The sequence below is a fragment of the Delphinapterus leucas genome, chromosome 3 (assembly GCF_059928025.1).
Source record: "Delphinapterus leucas isolate spDelLeu-1000000601 "Yukka" chromosome 3, BTC_Dleu_Yukka2, whole genome shotgun sequence".
Lineage (NCBI taxonomy): Eukaryota > Metazoa > Chordata > Mammalia > Artiodactyla > Monodontidae > Delphinapterus > Delphinapterus leucas.
Window position 1 is genome coordinate 93,158,712 of NC_143131.1, and position 22,425 is coordinate 93,181,136.

Genomic DNA, 22,425 nt, shown 5'->3' on the forward strand with positions numbered 1-22,425 from the left:
TTAGCACAAAAGGAAAAGGCTAAGAGTGGGCAAGGTAGCTTTTCACCGAAGTGTAAGGCAGTACTGTAAAGTCAATTTGAAAGAGCAGAGGGGTTGCACAGGACAAAGAGAGAATGTTGGGGCAAGTCTGTGCACAGGGCCAGTGAATGCTATACTAAGGAATGGGAGCTCTGGTCTGTAGGGAACGGAGAGCCTTTCAAGCTTAAGCAACCAGGAAAACTCTGCAGCAGGGTGCAGATCACAGGAGTAAGAAAGAATACTTTCAAAGGGAGTTTCCTGAAATAATACGGGCGAGCGGTAACAAGAGCCTAAGTTTAGGTGGAGGAGGAGCATGAGCACGACATTCTGAAGGAAGCAAAGTGAAGTTCTGCCCAAAGATTTGGAATTACCTTCTGCAGGGTAATTTTGCTTGCAGGCAAGCGCGCACTACTGACTTCGCGGCCGGGGTCTGGAAAACTTTCCATGGTATCAGAGACCAAGCAAACGCCAAGCCCACCATGAAATGGTTTAAGCGGTGTAGGGCAGGCCTTTCTTGGAAATGGTGTCCCCAGAGGAGGGTGTGTTAAGTTTCTTCAAGGGTCTTTTCAAAAAGACTCCTATCTGTAAGTGAGAAGAACTATGCCGAGTACTGACAACGAAAGGAAAAGTAGGTCTGCAACCAAAGAGTTCTTTCAGGATGGTCGAGCATTTCAATTTCTAGATTTAAAACGTCTCAGCAGGTTTAGCAGAACAGGGTAGGTACATCAAACCAGTCCCGCTACTTTTTAGGTGGGAGCAACAAGGCCGCCTGCCCCCTCCTTTCGAGTACGATTTCCAAAGGGACCTCACAAGACTCACCACCCTCTTTCTACCCAGTTAACAGAGGCAGTGGGCGGCCGCCCAGCAGTGAGCAGCGGCTGCTAGCGCCGCCACCGAGGGTGTGGCGCTCACCGCGGACCGCGGGAGGGAGAGGGGGCGGCGCGGCTGGGCGGGGCGAGGAGGGGGGCTGCGGGGCGCGAGCGGAGGGACTCGGGAATCGTCCGCCTCCAGCCCCGCTCGGCGCCGCCCCAGTCACCTCGCTCTGCGGCCACCCGGCACCAGGAGCAGTCCCAGGCGGCGGCGCGACGGTCCCCGCCATGTCTGCAGCCATGAGGCAGAGGTTCGACCAGTTCCTTCACCAGAAGAACTGCATGACTGACATCTTGGCCAAGCTCGAGGCCAAGACCGGCGTGAACCGGAGCTACATGGCCCTCGGTGAGTGTGGGGCTGCGGCCCGCGGGATCCCGCCGCTTGCCCGGCCCGGGAGCGGCTGTCGTATCGCAGCTGGGACCACGGGCTCGGTGACAGACGGGGGTGAGTGGCGTCGTCGGGGACAGAAGTGGCCGCCTGGACAGGCCAAGGACCAGAGACCTCGCCCGGGGCGGCCCGGTGGCGGGGCGCCCGGGACGTGGGGCCGGGGACCGGCCGGCGCTGACGTGTCTGCCCTGCGGCCCAGTGTCGTGTGCCTGTGGCCGAGCGCAGAGCTGACGCCGAGTGGCGGGGTCCCTGCTGGAGGGAGCGCGGTCCCCGTGGCGGAGTACCGGGTCCCAGCCAGACCCTCCGCGGAGTTGGGCGCGGGACGGGAGGGGCTGCGGGCAGGCGCCGGAATCCCGGCCTGCCCAGACCCTCCGGGAAGGAAGCGGGGCTCCTGCAGCTGGTGCGCAGCGTGGCGTGGGGCCCCTTGCGGGAGGGACGGGGGAAGGAAGGGCACAAAGGTGCGGCCTGCCAGTATCCCCAGACCAAAGGCAAAGCCCTGAGAAGGCGCGGGCCCAGCCTCGGTGCGGTTTTTCTCCAGTGCCTAGAACGGGCCAAGCTTTGCGGTGTTGGCGGGGGCTGCCCGGCTGGAGCGCCTGTGTGCCACCCGACCCACTTCCCTCCTCGTGTCTGCAGGTGTCATCGGGCTGGTGGCTTTGTACCTGGTGTTCGGTTATGGAGCCTCTCTCCTCTGCAACCTGATAGGATTTGGTTACCCAGCCTACGTCTCGTAAGTGGCTCCCCCTGCAACCGTCCCTTCCTCCCCTTCACTCCCCTTCCCCCATCCAGAGCTGTTCTGGTTGCTGTACCATCCCCATTTCCCTGGGAGAGTGGTCAGAGGACCAAAGAGTAGTAACTGACTGCTTAAGGTTACATATTTTAGAGCTTTACCTTGACACCTGATCTCCCGATGACTAGCCGAAATGTATATTTCATCAGGTTAAACTGGCGGAGTGTATGCCTTCTAACAGCTGCACAAATGAAAGGCAGAGCAAAGTCGACCTTTACTGGTGAGACGCTCTCAATGGGTACAGAGAGCCGATTCTTTCTCCCTAATAATTATTTCAGTGTGTATTTCACCTTATATTTATGTACACAGTAAATCCCCATCAATTAGAGCTTCTTTAATTCAGAAGTAATGTTAATTCAGACACTGGGGAGAATTTTGTCTTCTTTATATTAAAAAGGCTCGCCACTTATTACAGGCAAACGGGAAACACTTACCCTAGTATAAAAACAAAAACAAACCTTATAAAATGCATCCCTAATATATCTCCTTGGTTATATAAATGACCCATTTATATAATTAATCTAAATTGCAAGTGAATCTTATCAGATTACGATCTGACTTTTCTGCTAGCTGAGGCTGTTTTTACTCTACAGTGTGTTTAATTTGAAAATATCCTACAATTTCATTTTTCCATTCATTCAATAGGAATTATGCTTCCCGACAAATAAATTTTGTTGTATTCTACAGTTCTTTGCAAGAAAGCTGGTGGGTTTTACTTCTATTGAATTGGTCTGTACAACTTTCCTCAACCACAGGGATTAAAAAAAAAGGAAGAAAATATTTCAGCTGGAAGGCTAAGACACCAATAACACATTATTACGACTGTGTCTATCATAGGCCCGGCTAGAATTTAATATATGACTAGAAAGGGGAAATGTGTTTTAGAAAAAGTTCTGACTTGAAAAATTAAATCGAAATTACATAAGTAGTAATTACTGAATTAGTCTGGTACAGACACTTAGTGGCTCCAGAAAATCTAGCTACATATAGGACACTACTTGCTTTTGAATTTGGAGATTCTCTCCAGCATTATCGTCTAAAGTACCATCCACACTGTTTGTGTATACCAAACAGTTCTGAAGACAGACCAGAAAAACTGGTTTGACTTTCAGATCAATGAAAAAGTTATAAGAATAGCAGTTCTCCATAAAATAATAGATGGTGTAGATAGAAAGTTTGTAGGCAACACTGGTTCAAAATGGCTTGCACATCACTGTGTCTGTGATAATGGACAAAATAACCAGGTAGAACATTCCTTTACTTTTCTTATGTTTGTGTATTCTACTTGTAAGAGTTCTTTTAGTAAGAAAGATTTTGAAGCATTTTTCAAGTTTGTGCTTCAGATCTTACCACATTTAATAACTGCCTAGCTGCTTGAATTGTTTTGAGCTAGGGAAGACTGTGGATCTTTAAAAATACTGAAGAGCATAAAAAACATTTTTTCCACATCAGTGCTATTTGGTGAGTAATCTTGTGAGAAACATAACCTTGTCTGTTGGTGTGATTAGATGATTGATATGGGCTTTAGAAAAGTAAAAATCTGTTTCTGGGTGGGATGTGTAGATCCATGTATGTGGAAGTGGATGTGACTGAAGGCAGACAGGGCTTGGACATGCTTTTCTTTGACCTAGTGGATTAATTCTAGCAGGAGCCACTTTGTCTGTCTGTTTTTAAATTAATTTTTATTAGAGTATAGTTGCTTTACAATGTTGTGTTAGTTTCTGCTGTGCAGCAAACTGAATCAGTTATACGTATACATATACCCACTCTTCTTAGATTTCCTTCCCATTTAGGTCACCATAGAGCATTGAGTAGAGTTCCCTGTGCTATTCAGTAGGCTCTCATTAGTTATCTGTTTTACACATAGTAGTGTCTGTATGTCAATCCCAGTCTCCCAGTCCATCCCACCTTGCCTTTCCCCGCTTGGTAACCATAAGTTTGTTCTCTACATGTGACTCTTTCTAGCAGGAGCCATTTTTAAAGTCATATTTTAAAAGTAATTTCAAGCAAGTCAATTTCAGTTTTTTATCATTTGTTTGAACTCATTCTTTCATTCATTTTCTACATAGTCAATTGAATATTATTGGCTCTCTTTATTTACAAGAAGCTAAGTGTTCATGTCTATTGCTAGGAATTCTGTGAAATGGTAGAGATGGTCATGTATCTGAGTAGTTCAGGTAAGTGGGTTTTATATATTTTAGAATTTTTTTATTCACCAAGTAGATACACTTTTCTATCTGAGTATTCTGAGGCAAAGTGACATTTGTAGTACACTTTAATAGGAGTTGGAAGAGTATTAAAAATCTAAAAAAGGGATTTAATGATTTAAATAAACATTCAGGAAACAATTTATGAGTATCTCTAGATTAGTATTTATTCATAGGATGCTTCCTTTTGGTACAACCAGCTCTTTTACCTTTAAAATGAATACGAGATCCTATTATCATAAGGGAATTAAGTGAAGGTTGGTCTCTGTGGGTGCTTGGATTTTTCACTAAAACAGTGCTTCTCAGCCTTGGCTGCCCATTGGAATTATCTGAGGAGCCTTAAAAAGTGCTGACGCCTGGGCCCTATCCCCAAAGATTCTGATGTAATTGGTCTGGGGTGCAGGCTTGGTTTTGGAATTTTTAAAGGAGTCTCATGTGCAGCCCATGCTGAGAAGCCCTGCTGTAGAACAGCAGCATAACCTGCGCTTGTTACACTTGAAGAGGGGGTGAAAGGGGCAGAAGAACAGCCTGCTAACCCTGGGAATAGTCCACAGGCCCACCTGGCCTCTGCTTTGTGAAGGAGGTTCAAGGACACATGGGATTGTGTGCACAGTAAAAGCACACAGACCCCCAGTTAGTAAACATTCAGGCAAGCACTGTTATATTAGTCAAATCAAGTCTGTTCATTGCTTAACTGATGTAATTGTATAATTGTCAGAAAGAAAGTCCTTGTAAGTGGTACTATTAGTAGCACCACAATGAGTGTTACTTAAGATGTGATCTGTGACCACTTTAATTGTTCTCCTTGTCTCTTGGAATTCTCCCCAGCCAGAGTTATTTTTAAAAATACAGGTTCATCTATTTAGCAAACATCAAATGCCAACCATGCACCAGACACTGTGGCAGCACCTCAGATACACCAGGGACTAAGTTGGGCATACTCCCCATCTTTGCATGACTAAGTTGGGCATACTCCCCATCTTTGCATGACTAGTCTACAGGGTAGACTGCAATAAATAGTAAAGTAGTGACAGTGTGGTGAGCCCTCCACAGAGCACCCACAGGGAGCTGTGGTAGAGATTAACAGGAGGGGCCCCCTGTAGGTATTTATCTGAGCTACTATTTGAGTAAAGACTTGAGGGATGAGAAGCTGCCCGCTGAGAGCAGAGTCAGGCAGAGGGAGCAGCGAATGCCAGGCCCTGGGCAGCCAGGCGCTTGGGCTGTTGGAGGACCTGGTGCGTTGGAAGCTCTGAGAGGGAAGAGGGGCAAAGGAGGACCAGAGAGGTGCAAGTGCCATCAGGCACAGCTGGTGGCTGGCACACCAAGTGTGCATTTTATTCCAGGTAGCTGTGGGGAGTTTGCATGTTTTCTGATTGCCTTGGATGGGTTCTCAGTAGGAGGTGACATGTTACAATGTACATTTTAAGGTCATTCTGTCTGCTGTGATTCCTGGAAGGAATTGGTGATCCTGCCAAACTATTGCTAATAGTCCTTCCTTTCTCACCTTTCAGCTTTTGCTCCTGCTGCTTCCTTTCCTTGGGCCACCATAGAGTGGCCCACAGATTGTGCTTAATGGTCAGTGATAGGCTTAGAGGCTGCAGGGTGCAGAAGTAAAATAAGGAAAAGCCCATTTGGCTTCGTAGCTTTTCTCGTGACTCACTACCTGGGGAAATCTGTGGGTGGGGCTCAGGTGCACCTAGCTTCACACCAGGCCTTGTCATGTTGGAGCACTAGACAGCTGGAGGCCTGGCTGGCCCTCGGGGCGGGGCAACCAGTGCCTTATCAGGTAGCCCCTTCCTACTGGTTACTCTTATTTTCTGCGTATATCATTTCCCTTTGAGAGCAGGGCCATTAATCCTCTACCTCTAAGTTTCCAGACTTTTTGGCCACCCTTTATAGGCAATTTGAAATATAATTCCAGACTTCTCATTATCAAGAGCTGTTGACAGAATGACTTTAATCTCCCTACTTCCTTCTATTTCTGATAAGAGAAGGCAGACTACTGGATAATAATAGGAACCTTTATTATTACAGCTGACCTGCCCCTCCCCCCATTTTTTGCTGAGGTATAATTTCCATGCAACCCTTTTAAAGTGTACAATTCAGCGGTTAGTATGAAGTTTTGCAACCATCGCTGGTTTTTTTAAAATAAATTTATTTAAAAAAAAAGATGATGCAGGAAATATAACAGAAGCAGAAGTAAGATCTCACCCAACAATTTTTATGTAATGTTAAATATAGCATTACCATTAAAATATCTCCAGGGATTTTTAATCTTTTTTGTATAAATAACTTTCACTGCTCTTAAGTTTATGATCCCCTCTCCCAACTATTATTCTCAGGTCAAAAAAACAATGAAAGTCGTCTAACAAATAAACCCTTAACAGCCACCACGTGTGTCACTTTTATAAGAAAATTACTGAAATTTTGAGAAAAAATAAGGTAAAATAAACTGGAATCTAGAAAATTCATGACACAAAAACTAAACTGTGATCCCTTGTGTTTAAAAATCTTAAAAAATTGTTTTTAGCTCTGGTGGAGTTCCAGATCCACCCCATTTTTCTCTCACACATTATTATGAAGAGAAACTACTCCAAAATAAAAATAATAATGTCGTGCATACTAAATACAGTCTTTAAAATATGTTCCACATAAGAGCTCTTCCAAAGAAAAGCCACAAATTTCCTTTAATATGGAAAGTAAGAGTTCCAGGCAAGTATCTCTTTGTAACGGTAAGTCTCTCTTAACAGTTTTAATATCCAGGTTTTATAAAACTATTGGCAAAAAAAAAAACTATTGGCTACCATTCAATCTGAAATGTCTAATCCACAAAAAACAAAGCATGAATAGGTATCTTGCTAAGTATCAGCATCTAATGAATTTATTAAAAATACACATGGGGCTTTCCTGGTGGCGCAGTGGTTAAGAATCTGCCTACCAGTGCAGGGGACACAGGTTCGAGCTCTGGTCCGGGAAGATCCCACATGCCGTGGAGCAACTAAGCCCGTGCGCCACAACTACTGAAGCCCGTGTGCCTAGAGCCCGTGCTCCGCAACAAGAGAAGCCACCGCAATGAGAAGCCCGCACACCGCAACGAAGAGTAGCCCCTGCTCACCACAACTAGAGGAAGCCTGTGCGCAGCAACAAAGACCAAAAGCAGCCCAAAATAATTTATAAAAAATAATAATAAAATAAAAATACTCATTATTTCAGGCCCTATGTATTTATACATCTCCCTTGTTTGACTTAAACAGGATAAACATTCAAGTTTAAGAAATATCGTTCCTAACATGGACACCAAAAAGAAGATTCCTATAATAAAATGTTGCCTACTTTTACAGGTTTCACACATTCTCCACAATAAATGAACATTCATTCATATTGCCAATGCAATTTTTGTTCTCTATCCATTATCATAAATTATAAAACGTATGTCCCATCAGTTTGCAAAAAGTATGATGGAATAGTAGAACTAAAGATTCCACATATTAAAGCCAACTACCCATCTCTTCAGTTTAACTCTTTAACCTCCTTCAAAACCTGTCTAAACTCCTAAACCTAGAACTCTAGTGAGCAAAAGGCTAGAAGCACTTCAGGTGCCAATTAGAAAATACCTGGTCGGGGCTTCCCTGGTGGCACAGAGGTTGAGAGTCCGCCTGCCGATGCAGGGGACACGGGTTTGTGCCCCGGTCCGGGAAGATCCCACATGCCACGGAGCGGCTGGGCCCGTGAGCCATGGCTGCTGAGCCTGCGCGTCCGGAGCCTGTGCTCTGCAACGGGAGAGGCCACAACAGTGAGAGGCCCGCGTACCGCAAAAAAACCCAAACAAACAAACAAAAAGAAAATACCTGGTCATTTGCTCTTATCGTTTACACTATACCAAGAATATGATTTACTAACAATGTACTACATTAAAATGATAAAATTCTGTAATAAAGGCATTGTAACTATCAACTATATCAAAATAATAGAACTTTTCTTGTATCCCAATATTTAGTACATTTGGCCTGTGTAGGAGATCTGGCTGCATCTTTACATAAGACAGCCATGAGAGTATAATCGTCACAGAGTGACCAGCGGTTTCTAAGTACCATGACCTCTCCTTGCTCTACCCTCTGAATTTCCCCCCAAAAGAGGGCTCCCTCAGCCTAATGACTGCAACTATCTACCATTCCCATAGTCAAGTCTCATGGGTCAGATAAAGATAAAGTAGCAGGGCATGTAATATTGAAGGAATGACCCAAGATGCCTCTTACCCAGTCTCTCCACAATAATTTTATACTCTTATTTTCCATCTTGTACCTTTATACCCAGCCCTCTGGCGACCCTGCCCTAGTCAACCCACAGGTACAGAAAGGAAGTTTGAGCTCCCAAGAGAAAAAGTTATTTTGATTTCTGTTGCCACATGATGAAAATCTAGAGGCATTTAACATGAAAATATTGTTATACCTAGCAGACGGGTTCCATATGAATATACTTCAAGTACGTCAGTGTTTAAATAAGCTGCTGTTGACTAGTATGGAAATCTAAGAATTTATAACATTAAAACCTCAAATACATTTCCTTATAGAGAAACAATCAGACTAGTGTACATTTATAATACAGTCAATTTGTAGCCGAGAAATGCCTTTACTAAGATATGTAAACCTTATTCAAGTGCATTTATAATACTCAGAAGTACACTATATAAAAAAAAAATCACAGGACAGTCTTACTAACATCCCCCCCATTGCCTCAAAAATTTTATAATTCAACTTAAACATATTCAAGAAAAAAACCAGTCAGGTCCATTAAAAAAAAAAAAGACAAACCTTTACATGTAAAAATTAGTACCTGATCCATCTGTTCCTGAACCAGATCTGACAGACGCATCTGTGAAGGAAATGGATTCAGAATCAGAGTCGCTAGCCTCACTTCAGGTGTCATAAACATTTCCCTCTTCCTTCTGGTCTCTCTCATCCTGTTCATATTCATCTTCCTCCTCCTCCTCCTCCTCTCCATCGTCATCTACCTCTTCATCTTCCTCTGCATCTTCTTCTAATTCTTCATCTTCCACATCTTCCACCCCTTCCTCATTCTCAGTGTTGTTGCCTTACTCATCAGAAGAACCAGTGCTGCCAGTCTCATGGTCAGAGCCATATTCTTCAGAGTTCACTTCCTCCTTAGAAGACTGGCTGCATCTGCTTGCACGTCTGTGCACTTCAAGCCCAGTTCTCTCAGAGCCATCTGGCGTAAGGGATTTGACCCTCCTTTCAGGATCCCTTTTCCGCAGACATGTTTTTTCAGGTTGACTCTTACAAGGTTCTCTGGAGGCACTGCTTGACAAACGAATTTTCCGATCAGCTTCTAGATGATTGTTTCAGATCTTTGATATTCCTCATTTTTATACTCTGTGACTGACTCCTTTTGTATTAACCATTCTTTTTTTTTTTTTTTTTTTACGGTACGCGGGCCTCTCACTGTTGTGGCCTCTCCCGTTGCGGAGCACAGGCTCCGGACGCACAGGCTCAGCGGCCATGGCTCACGGGTCCAGCCGCTCCGCGGCATGTGGGATCTTCCCGGACCAGGGCACGAACCCGTGTCCCCTGCATAAGCAGTCGGACTCTCAACCACTGCGCCACCAGGGAAGCCCTGTACTAACCATTCTTTTGTTATTGCTAACTGATGAGCTCAGTGACTTAGAAATCAATTGTCTTGAATGAACAGAAGGCTTTTGTCGCTTTGTGTCAGTAGATTCCATTTGGTCACTTTTTCTTTGTGAACTCTTTCTCATTTTTATCTTGTTCACTCTCTGGATTTTGGAGTTCATTATCCTGTTCTGGTACTTCAGTCAAAATATCATCTAGAACATTAAGTTCTCCATCTGCTAGTGTTGGAAGGGCTCCTGCAGAGGTGGGGGGTGGCTGTGGCTCACCACGGGGACAAGGACACTGGCAGCAGAAATTCTGGGAGGTACTTCTTGGTGTGGGCCCTCCTGGAGTCTCCATTACCGCTTTCTAATTCCAAAACATGTTCATCACCCCAAAGGAAACCCTGTACCCATTAGCAGTCATTCTCCATTTCTTCTACACCCCAGTCCTCAGAAACCACCAATCTACTTTCTGTCTCTATGGATTTGCCTGTTCTGGACATTTCATACAAATGGAATCATATAATACGTGGATTTTGGTTTCTGGGGCGGCCCTGCTTTGAATGGCACTAAAGCCATTCTGAGAGACCTCTCGGGGAGTGTGCTTTGCTGCACCGTCACATACACAAAATCAGAGCCCGAGACCGAAGGTAACTGCCTCCCAGTGGTCCCAGAATGTGGAGGCTGCTCCTGTCCCTGCTTCTTTATTCAAGTGTAGTTATGACAGAAGTCTAATGACTTTGTTTTCTATTTTTATCTTTGCCCTGCAGAGAAGGGAAAGGAGGAGGGTTGTCTTTTTGTCCAACTCAGCCATCTTTTTGTTTAAAATTCTATTAAAACATCTATTACTTTTCCTCTCATTTATTTTGTATGTTTCTTAAGGATCAGGTGGCCACCTTCCTGGGACTATCAGAGGTGGGCCTTAGAGATCAAACATGTAGTCTGATCACTTTTCAAAAGATTGAGGGACAGAGAGAGTTAGAAGGTTTTCCAGGGTCACACAGAGGCTAGACTTGTAACTGAGGGCTCCAGACCTACACAGAAATGTGAAAGCACATTTAGGCATATTTTAGTACCAAGCTTGAAAAGATTAAATATGCTTAGAGTCCAGAATTTTAATGTCTGTATTTAATGTTTGGCAACACTTTTCAAATCTGATACCCACTTTAGTGATGTGTCATTTTATCTTCTGTGTGTCCTCACCAGCCCATTTCAGCCTTTTGCTATCAGTACAAAGAGTGTTACTGCTTTTAGGTCTTTGCACGGCTGCTGAACACGGGTGCAGCCCTTAATTTAATAAATACTTAAATATCTCTGTTTAAGTGCTTTATAAATATACCTTATTTAATCCTAACAACCCTATGATATAGGTATTATGATTATTCCCATTTTACAGGTGAGGAAACAGAGAAAGAAGTAACTTGATTAAGGTCTCATAACAGTAGACGGTGACACTGATATTTAAACCTAGGGAGTTTGGCCCCAAAGCCCATGTTTTTAACTTTTCGTTATATTGCTTCCCATATGGCTCTTCAAGTGTCCCACAGATACATGCCATAACCTTATATAGAGATGAAAATTAACTATTGATGTAACTTTTTCTTTTATCAGTTTGACACTGTCAATACAAATACATGACCTTCATGCAGTGTAGTTCTCAAATAAGGTACTACCATCCCAAATCATATATCTGCACACATAGTCATTTGCAGTGTTTTGTGAACATGAGTTAGAATATATTACTAACAAGTTCTTTCTCTTGTTGGCTGTGGTACAGCATTGATTTACAACAGCAGCAATATAGCTCATCATGTGCAGAGACCTGCTTTTTTTTTAAGCAGTGCATGCCCATCTGAAGATGACACACTGCATTGTATCTCCTGAGGAAATGCAGCCTTGTCTTTAGGTCTTTGTCAGGAGGCAACGAATCTCAAGGGGGAGATGTTTGGGGATGGTCCCTATGAGGTCAGATCAGAAAAGGGGATCGTGAGGGAGAATATTTGAAGGAGACAGTCAAAATAACTACAAGAGTTGTAAGACAGTCTACCACAAGTAAAAGCTACAACATCTTAGCAAATGATGCACAGCAGATAACATGAGGGAATATAGGTTAAAAAGGGTTGAAATCTACTTATTTACAGTTTGCAATGACAGATTCCTGAACAGGTTCACTACCCAGAGGAGAATTTGGGAAAGTCGCCATGGTTCTGACTGATGGTTCTGAACCACTTTCTGTTTCTCAAGAGCAAGTCATCTGAAGCAGAGCTAGGCTCCCCTAATGTTGCTGGAGGATGTGTATTTGTGGTTGTCTTCATGGACTCATTAGTAAGGGGTGTGTTTGTTTTCTTGTGTTTTTTAAAGAACTTGTAATTATCTTATTTTTTTTCTCTTTTTTATTCATGAGCATTTGGGAGCAGATATATTTTCTACTAAGCTGCTAATGTTCCTATTACACCAGCTTTTCTCTCTGCAACTGTGTGTTCTTTGTTACTAGCGCTTTAGGGCAGAGCAGCTCATGCCCACACTTTCCTTCTCTGGGTAGTGTGAAGCACATGCACATATTCTGGCCTACTGGGCACTTGGACCAAAAATACAACTGGCATTCTTTAAATGCCTTAAGCAACAGTGTAGTTGTAAACATTTAAACATTTACCTTTGTCAGCTTTTTGCTGGTTGTGTTTTCACTAAGTATTATGGCTAGAATTACTGAACTATTTTAAAAGGAAGGAGTTGTGGAGAAAACTTAAATGTAGATAATTAAAGCCAGCATTTTGGTTATGTTTTTGTTTTTTTCCCTTTGCCTGTGAGAAAAGAAAGTTTTGAGGAGCAAATAAGATTTAAACAGTTTATTCATGATCTAGTTTCTGGGCTCTAAAGCAGTTGTGGAGGGTGATCTCATTCCTAAGACTTTGTTCTGGAGTGTTCCCTATGAACTTTAATGAACTTTTTTTTGTTCTCTTTACAGAGGCCCTGGAGATGGGTCTATTTGTCCTTCTGAGCTGCCTCCCTCCGCCACCACCCCCCCCCCACCGTCCTAGAGCTCTCTTTTTTAGGACTTTGAATGAGAACTCTGTTTTTCAACTTAATATCCTCAGATAGTATTTAAAACAAATATAAATATTTATGGGCCATTTTAAGATATTTAGTGCCTATCAATAATATTACCAAGTAATTAATTTTTTGAATAAATGATTATAGCAGAAGTTTTAAAACAATTTCAAAAATTGCTAATGAAATTACTTTTGTAGCAGTTGAAATATAAGCAGGGGGTGCAGAAACCTATCCTGATTTCATTCTAACACTCCCTGATTCCTGGGAGTGGAAGAATCAGGGAGTGGAGCTATCATGTGTCCCTCTCACATGGCTACTATATATATCCTGCAGCTTCTGGTAGTTTGGCCAGGTGATCTAGTAAAGGGATCACTTACACGTCAGAGGTAACTCTGGACTGCTGTCTACATCTTGATGCAGCCCTCTTTTGTCTGGGAAAGGTCAGTTTAGGTTGTTCTTATGCAGGTTGTGAGGGTGCTTGAGCATAAGTTAAATTTTCCGATGCCAGACCTGACATAGATATTATATATACAGAGCCATCAATTTTATTGACAGAGGGTTGTCCCAGTAGGATTTGCATCTGCTGTTTTTTTGTTTGTTTGTTTACTGAAGCATAGTTGATTTACAAAGTTGTGTTAGTGATTGCAATGTGGTGTACAGCAAAGTGATTCAGTTTTTACATGTATATTCTTTTCCATTATGGTTTATTACAAGATATTGAATATAGTTCCCTGTGCTATGCAGTAGGACCTTGTTGTTTGCATCTGTTATTTTATTGCTTCAGGCATTCATCTTTTTTAACTGTCTATTGAATAGTCTAAATGCATTCTGTTTTGAGTTATAAAATGTTAGCTAGGAGAGGTCTTAGAGATCAGGCTGCTGGGGCTATAGCTATCTTTAACAGATTTGGAAACCGAGGAGACAAAATGAAGTTTTATGGCTCAGGTCACAAGTCTGTTGAGGCAAAGCCAGGCGTAGGTGTAGGGGTGCCTGACTCCCCTGGCCTGCCCACTGCCAACATTCCTCATGCTTTATATTCGACTGTGACTGAAGCTTCCATTTTGCATTAAAAAACAAAATGGTGAACAGTTGACAAATAAGATCAGTATAATTAAACACCAAAATATTTGACCAGTAAATGACTGCTTTTGGTTTTTTTGTAATTTAATCTCCGCTAGAGGTGTTTTACAGACTCATCTTAAAATGCATTTGCTTGTGAATTTACCTTATATTATGCATTTCATTAAGTCAGTCATCTTATACTATAGGAGAACACTATATTAAAAATGAAAGGAGCATGGTATATTTTTTCATTGTTCTTGTATAGTCATCTTATAGTTTCTACATATTTAAGAAGCATATTTGCTGCTAGTGATTGTATCTTTTTTGGGGTGGGGAGGAGGATTGGGCATGATATAAACAGTAAATAAGCAAATTGGTTTTATTGTATGTTTAGTTTTTTCCCTTTGTTTGTTTGATCTCTTGCTCTGTTGGTTCTCTCTCTTGCTTTGAAAGCACACCTACTCTGCAGTGAAAAACAAGTGTACTTTTCTGAGTGCCCATAGTTTCTGACCTTTTTTCCATGAAGAAGAAAAGTCTTCTCCTTACTGGCATGGAAATAAAATACTGTTCATGTCTTAAAATGTGTGATTTTTTTTCCTTCTAATTTGACACACTGTATGTGTCAAATAATATTTGCAATGGCAGACTGCTAAACAGAGGTAATAGGAAATAGGAAAATTATTTTGAGCTATTAGGAATTCCTGCTTCCCATTCTCTAATAAACACAGCCAAAAGCAGTCCTACACATAGTGGGCACTGTGGATGGTCACACTGTGTGTCTGCTGTATCAGAAAGGATTATAAACATTATGGTCTGTATTCTTCATATTCATGCTTCAAAGACTCTACCTTGAACTCTGGAATATTTGTTATTAAACATAACTTACCACGTTAGAAATAAAACAAAGCAAATGGACCAGAAGTAGATTCCTTTCTGTTCTTTACCAACAGCACATCTCAAAGCTTTTTATTGTTATAGGTTTTTTTCATGAACTGCTTTTTTTGATGTCCTGTCTGGTAATATAATCAACTCATTAAAATTAAAATCCTATTGATGACTACAACTGGTTTCAGTAGTAAAGCCAGTGGTCTGAAGACATATAATATTACTTAATTTTATATCATTTGGCTAGTATGAACTGTAGTGGCTAAGTTACATATGAACCATGTACAGTACAGGTAGTGTGTACCTAAGTTTCTTTGGTGTGAGTGATCAGAAAACATATGTACATGGACCTGATAATTACTAGTTGAATTAACCCCTGGGGAAATAGATTAACTTTTATAATACTCAATTTTCTCAAATGTAAAAGGAAGGGATAAGTTAAACTCCAGCACAGGATCAAGATTTTAGTAAGTGCTTAATTAAGTGTGGCTACTTTTGATTAACATACAAAGAGGAAAACTGACAATCATAGTCATGGTTGTCTAACTCCATGTCATTGAACTTTAAATGATTAAGGAAGAACCTCCCAAGTAGTATTTTCTTTCACTTATTTTTTTCGCTTACTCTTTTTCTGTTCCTTATCTTACTTTTTCCTGTACTTAGATCAGCAGCTTAAGACTTCGTTATTCTAAGGCGCAATAAAGTACCATAAAGTTTTCTTCTTCCAAGTTATAAATACGGCTAGTGGTTTTCTTCTCTTTTGGTACAGTGGTATACATGTTCCTAAGCCCTGGGCATGGTTTAACGAACACTTTTTAAATATTAAACCTATTTTTTACTTGTTTTGTTTCCATTGAGACTTCCAGTTTCCCATAACTCCTTCAATGGACCCCTCCCCACACACACGTGTGCTGCTTACTTAAGAATGGAATGATCTTTTGACTGTTTTTGACTTTATGTCCTTGAGCATCACTGTTTTGGCCCCAGAGCTTCAGTACAGTGTCAGTGCATGGTCAATGCTCGGTGTATGCTTGCATCCAAAAGAGTCTGTCACTGACAGTTGCGGTGGATTACCCAGACAGGGCCTCTCTGGCCATTTCACTTCACCCCCCGCCACTAAGAATTGAGTGGAGAAAAGTAGAGCCAGTTAGGGTTTTGGTTTGTACTGACGGTAAACAATCTTACTTATTTTTTTCATTTCCTTTTTATCTTAAGAAAAATTTTAACAAAGAAGATTAAGCCAGACAGTCTTATTCCCTGTTAGAAGCTACCTTTAAAGTAGACCATTTGGAATACAGGACATAGGAATAAATAATTGCAAAACTTCTCAATGAGCTTTTTGTGTTTGTCATCTATCTTATGCTTCTCCTTCATTGTAGACATACATTATATAATACTAAATATAATATACACACAGTTTATCCTTCATACTATTGTAGGAAATTGACATTTTTCAACTTAATGACATGAATGAAGGTTTTGAAATACCCATTAACCAGGAATAACCTTTGAGTCTGAAAAAGTTAATATAGTGTTAAAAATGCTTAATTTATAACTACATCAAAGTAAGAGAATGCAACATCCATCCAATGATAAATATAACTAAAGTTGTCATTGATGGAAGAAGAAAATCTCAGTAACAAATATCTATGACATATGTCAAAGGCTTAGAAAACATGGCTTTCCTCCACATATCTGCTTTTCCTATTTGCTAGTTTTAATTTCTTAATGATATAACGATAGAATATTTATAATAGTAAATGTTAGGTAAAAGTTGGGTAGCAGGGCTTCCCTGGTGGCGCAGTGGTTGAGAGTCTGCCTGCTGATGGAGGGGACACGGGTTCGTGCCCCGGTCCAGGAAGATCCCACATGCCGCGGAGCGGCTGGGCCCGTGAGCCATGGCCACTGAGCCTGCGTGTCCGGAGCCTGTGCTCCACCACGGGAGAGGCCACAACAGTGAGAGGCCCACGTACCGCAAAAAAAAAAAAAAAAAAAGTTGGGTAGCATATTATTTGACATATTATTGTTTATATTTGTTAATTGCTTATACCTCTGAAAGCTCTTTACATGTTACATGTAATAAACATGGACTTTGTCCTAAAAAGACAAGAATTAGAAATATAAATAGGTTGTACAATTCATATATAGAAAAGCATTTTTATCTATTTTGCTTACTAATAGCACGAATCTGAATTAAGAGGATGTGTGTAAAGGTGAATGTTTCCCTGATGGATGTGTTGTGTCTGAAATAATTCTAAAAATAGTATGGAGGGTAATCTCTTTCCTGCCCTCCTACGTGAGCATTAACTGTAAACAATGATATATTTAATCAATAGATAAAACCTCAGTAAGGGAAGCAGAGCTGTTTCTGACAGTTACCTAGATATCTAACGTAAATTTGGTTTAGAAAGCTTTTGGTGGGGCCACTCACCTTTTATATCAGGGTTCAGTCAGCTGCTTCCATCAACAGTGGCCTGAACCACTGAATTATCTAGCATAATAAGAAGTCTGGAGGTTGATATTCCAGGGCTGGGACAGCAGAGGTTCAGGCTTTTTTCTGGTGACCTTGGAGTGCTGGCTTTCCTGCCCATGCCCATAGCTCCAAGGTATCACAAGACTGTTGCCTCCGTTAATGATTTTTGAACTAGTTCATCTCTAAAATACTTTCCTTTTGCCTCACAAAATTATTTAAACCCCCTGGACTGTCCTTAGTTTACATGATTTCGTTCTAATAAAGTACTCAGGGGATTTGCAGTTTAGTGGTGCCTGTGGGTCAAAGCATATTTAGGTTCTCTGAATGATGACTCTTAATTTGGGAGGGAGAGAATGCTGGTAGCCCAGGACCATATCTGCTCAAACTTTGGTTTCTTCACACATGTTTAACGCTATCCTTTGGCCATTTTAAGTTCGTGATCTTACGTTTAGAAAAAGCAGCAAAGAAAGAAATAGATGAGCCAACAAGGTAGAGTCAGCCAGTACCCAGTCACTGGCGCTGGGTGGTCTGGACAAGGGCTGGCCAGTGGTTACCTCCCTATCAGTACCAATCCGATACCAGCATCAAGACTTTTGGCCAGTCCTCCCCTGTAGCATGGGCCTGAAAACTGTTTTCAGCAGCGTCCAAATTTGTTGCCATTGACCTGCAAATAGGATTTTTGGATTTCAGCTAACCATTTACTCTCTGTAGCATTTGGGATTTGGAGAGTGAGGTACAATTCATGAGTAATTCCCTAATCATCCTTTAGCCTTATTAACAATGCTGTTAATCCTTTACCCGTTCTACTTAGCCAGAAGGACTGGAGTGTTCTTATTGCTCTTTTCTTTTTAATCTCTTGCCTCTCTATGATAATAATAAACTATCACCACCATATTATAGTTACTACCTAATAAGGTAATGTTTCTGAGTGCTTACCCTGTTTAAGTGCTTAACATGTATCAACTAAGTTAATCTTCACAGCAACACAATGAGGTTTATCATCTCTACCTGACAGATGAGCACACTGAGGCCCAGAATAACTGGCCCACGGTCATGTATTGGGTTGGCCAAAAGGTTCATTCGGTTGATGAATACGTTGTTCAATAAAGTTCTTGGTGAAAGTGAAAAATGTGTCTACTTAAAACCAAATGACCTTTTCGGCCAACCAATACCTAGTAAGTGGTAGAACCAGGATACAAAGCTGCAAGCCAAGAATGGTGAAATGATGTAAAGCCAGGTGAGCATTGGGAAGAAATGAAGGGAAAAGCCTGGCTCTTTCATAGTTCAGTGTAATTAATAATTTTTTGATAGTTTGCTTTGTTTAAGGAGGAAATCAGAATGAGTCAATTGCATGTGATGGGCCGTGTGACTTTCTTTTCTCCCTCTGTGTCTTTCTGTGTGTATTGAAGCCCTTTTAATGCCCTAAAACACAATAGATTGTGTCTGATCATTGTTAGAGAGGTTTGTTTGTTAGAAAATCACGAGCTGTTTCCTCAAGAGAGAAATTAAATAAAAGTGTCTGATGTTCACTTTAGTGTGTTTTTTTTTGGTTTTTTTTTTAAAGAAGATGTTGGGGGTAGGAGTTTATTTATTTATTTTTGCTATGTTGCGTCTTCATTTCTGTGCGAGGGCTTTCTCTAGTTGTGGCAAGCGGGGGCCACTCTTCATCGCGGTGCGTGGGCCTCTCACTGTCGAGGTGTCTCTTGTTGCAGAGCACAGGCTCCAGACGCACAGGCTCAGTAGTTGTGGCTCATGGGACTAGTTGCTCTGCCGCATGTAGGATCCTCCCATACCGGAGCTCGAACCCGTGTCCCCTGCATTAGCAGGCAGATTCTCAACCACTGCATCACCAGGGAAGCCCAGTGTTTGTTTTTAACAAAGCCCTAAAGAGACACCTAGTCTCATAGGAGAAAGTAGTTGTATAAAGTCTGGTGCCCTGGTCTTCCCTGGTGGCGCAGTGGTTGGGAGTCCGCCTGCCGATGCAGGGGATGCGGGCTCGTGCCCCAGTTCGGGAGGATCCCACGTGCCGAGGAGCGGCTGGGCCCGTGGGCCATGGCTGCTGGGCCTGCGCGTCCGGAGCCTGTGCTCCGCGGCGGAAGAGGCCGCGGCGGTGAGAGGCCCACGTACCACATAAAAAAAAAAAGCCTGGTGCCCTGTGGTTTTTTTTCCTTCCAAACAAATATTTTTCCTCACTTTCATTATTAAAAGTAGTACATGCTATATATGTATAACTGATTCACTTTGCTGTACACCTGAAACAAAAACAACATTGTAAATCAACTATACTTCAATTTAAAAAAAAATAGTACATGCTAGCAGACTCACAGAGAATAAACTAGTGGCTACCAGTGGGGACAGGGACGGGGGGTGGGGCAATATAGGGGTAGGGGATTAAGAGGTACAAACTGTTAGGTATAAAATAAGCTATAAGAATATATTGTACAACACAAGGAATATAGCCAATATTTTATAATAACTATAAATGGCATATAACCTTTAAAAATTGTGAATCTCTGTACTGTACACTTGTAACTTATATAATATTGTACACCGGCTGTACCTCAGTTAAAAAAAATAGCACAGGGCTTCCCTGGTGGCGCAGTGGTTGAGAGTCCGCCTGCCGATGCAGGGAACACGGGTTCGGGCTCCGGTCCGGGAGGATCCCACATGCCGTGGAGCGGCTGAGCCCGTGAGCCACGGCCGCTGGGCCTGCGCGTCCGGAGCCTGCGCTCCGCAACGGGAGAGGCTACAACGGGGAGAGGCCCGCGTACCGCAAAAAAAAAAAAAAAAAAAATAGCACATACTCATTGTAAAGATCTTAAAAAAGTAAAATTCTGCAATCCCAATACTCAGGATTAACTGTATACAACTTGAAATATATATTTCTGAATACCATTCTTGGTCTGTAAACACATGCAAATATATATCTTTCTTTTTTCTTTTAAACACAAAATTAGTAATCTCTTTTGACACAAAACTATATCTTGGACATCTTTTCCTGTTACTATCCTTTTCAAAGGCTTCAGAATATTTCATTGTATGGATACACCTAAATTTATTTAAACAGTCCATTCTGCCCTTAAAAAAATGTGTAAACACATGCTTCTATAATCGTTTTTTTTCTATAATCTTTTAGTTTGAGTTGAAATTCATTTTAATATCACTCTTTCTTCTTTGAACTTCATTTTTTGTGTCTATAAAATGTGGAATTTGAACTAGTTCTTTAAGATATCTTCCAGCTCAACATTCTACAATTTCTAATTCGCTCAGTGAATTTTTAGAACTGCTAGCTGCTCCCATAATATTGCCAACCATCTTCCTCACCCTAGGCCCATCTCCTGCTCACCCAGGCCTTGCTTCCTTTTGCCACGTGCTTGAGGGAGGTGAAGCTCTGCCTCTAGAACATGGCAGGTGGCTCAGGAGAGAATAAGGAGCCACAGCTCTGGGCTTAGGTGGCCAGGCTTTGGGCCAGTGGTGATAATGTGGCAGTAACAGTGGGCAGAGAGCAATGTAAGACCATGGTGCCCATCTTTTGTGAATGTGTCCTTCCCAAACCCCTGGGAGTAGTTCTGAGACCAATATCACTGCTGACACTACATTTGAAGACGAGGTGGCACTAGAGAGATAGTGGCCCAGGGCTTTGGAGAGAGTGGTGGAATTGCTGTCAGCTGCTGTTGGGACAGTTCCAGAGCTCCTCTAGGATTGAGCTTTTCTTCTCTCTTGGCTTCTCATTCATTGCTGGAAAGGGGTAGCCTCCTCTCTGGCTGTAGCTGATGGGACCCAAATCAGTCATTTTGATTTTCTGTCCTAGAAATGACATGACGAAGTGGTACTGAAACTGGAACTTGGAGCTAGTGATTCTGAAACTTGGCTGTGTGTTAGGATCGCCTGCATATGTTTCTAAAAGCACATACCTGTGCTGTACATGGTAGAGTTTGAGTCACTAGATCCGAAGAAGGACCTGGGCATGTATAGTCTTGAAAAGTTCCCAAGGTGGATGTGGATCATCATCTAAGTTTGAGAAGCAATGGACTAGCACCGGTGCCCAACCTTTTTGGCACCAGGGACTGGTTTCGTGGAAGACAGTTTTTCCATGGACGGGGCGGGGGATGGTTCGAGCGGTAATGTGAGCGACAGGGAGTGATGGGGAGCGGAAGATGAAGCTTCAGTCGCTCGCCTGCTGCTCCCCTCCTACTGTGTGGTCCGGTTCCTAACAGGCCACGGACTGGTACCCAGTCCACGGCCCGGGGGTTGGGGTACCAACTCAGAATACCATCCTGTTCACTTTTTTTAAAAAAAATAATTAATTAATTTGTTTATTTACTTTTGGCTGCGTTGGGTCTTCATTGCTGTGTGTGGGCTTCCTCTAGTTGGAGCGAGCGGGGGCTACTCTTCCTTGCGGTGCACAGGCTTCTCATTGCAGTGGCTTCTCTTGTTGCAGAGCACGGGCTTTAGGCGCTCAGGCTTCAGTAGTTGTGGCTCACGGGCTCTAGAGTGCAGCCTCAGTAGTTGTAGCACACGGGCTTAGTTGCTTCACAGCATGTGGGATCTTCCCAGAGCAGGGCTCGAACCCATATCCCCTGCATTGGCAGGTGGATTCTTAACCACTGAGCCACCAGGGAAGTCCCATACTCTTCACTTCTAATGATCCCCCCACCTCAAGGAAGCAGGATGGAGGGTGGAATGGTCCTTTAGGAATCTGGATGTTGAGACTATGACCTTTTCTCCTGTTTGCTCTGTGCCCAAGTTAACCTTTCTAAGCCTTGATTTTCTCCAATAGAGAACTCTGGTCCCTTCCAAAAGTAAGATTATGAACTCCTTTTGTATTTATATTTATGCAATAAATATTTAGTAGCTGCCCACTTAGCACCAGACACTTTGCTAAGTGCTGTGCAGTCGGGTAGTGAGTGGTTCTCCCAATTAGGAAAACAGCTTGGGATAGAGAAACAGACACAGGCTTTGTTGAAGTTAGTCTTGGGTGTAAACCCAGTCTCTGCTGTTGCAGCTGGGTGCCCTGTCCACGTTATTTTTCTTCCCTAAGCCTCAGTTTCTTCCT

General features: G+C 42.4%; 1 protein-coding gene across 1 annotated transcript in view; it reads left to right on the plus strand.

Annotated features, from left to right (window-relative positions):
• The first annotated feature begins 977 nt into the window (after nucleotides 1-977).
• The window catches only part of REEP5 (receptor accessory protein 5), a 50,280-nt gene continuing 28,832 nt past the window's right edge, over nucleotides 978-22,425 (plus strand). The window contains exons 1-2 of the mRNA XM_022591296.3: nucleotides 978-1,233; nucleotides 1,909-2,002. Of these exons, the coding sequence (XP_022447004.2) occupies nucleotides 1,116-1,233; nucleotides 1,909-2,002 (212 nt within the window). The 5' untranslated portion in view covers nucleotides 978-1,115. The remainder of the gene's footprint in view (nucleotides 1,234-1,908; nucleotides 2,003-22,425) is intronic.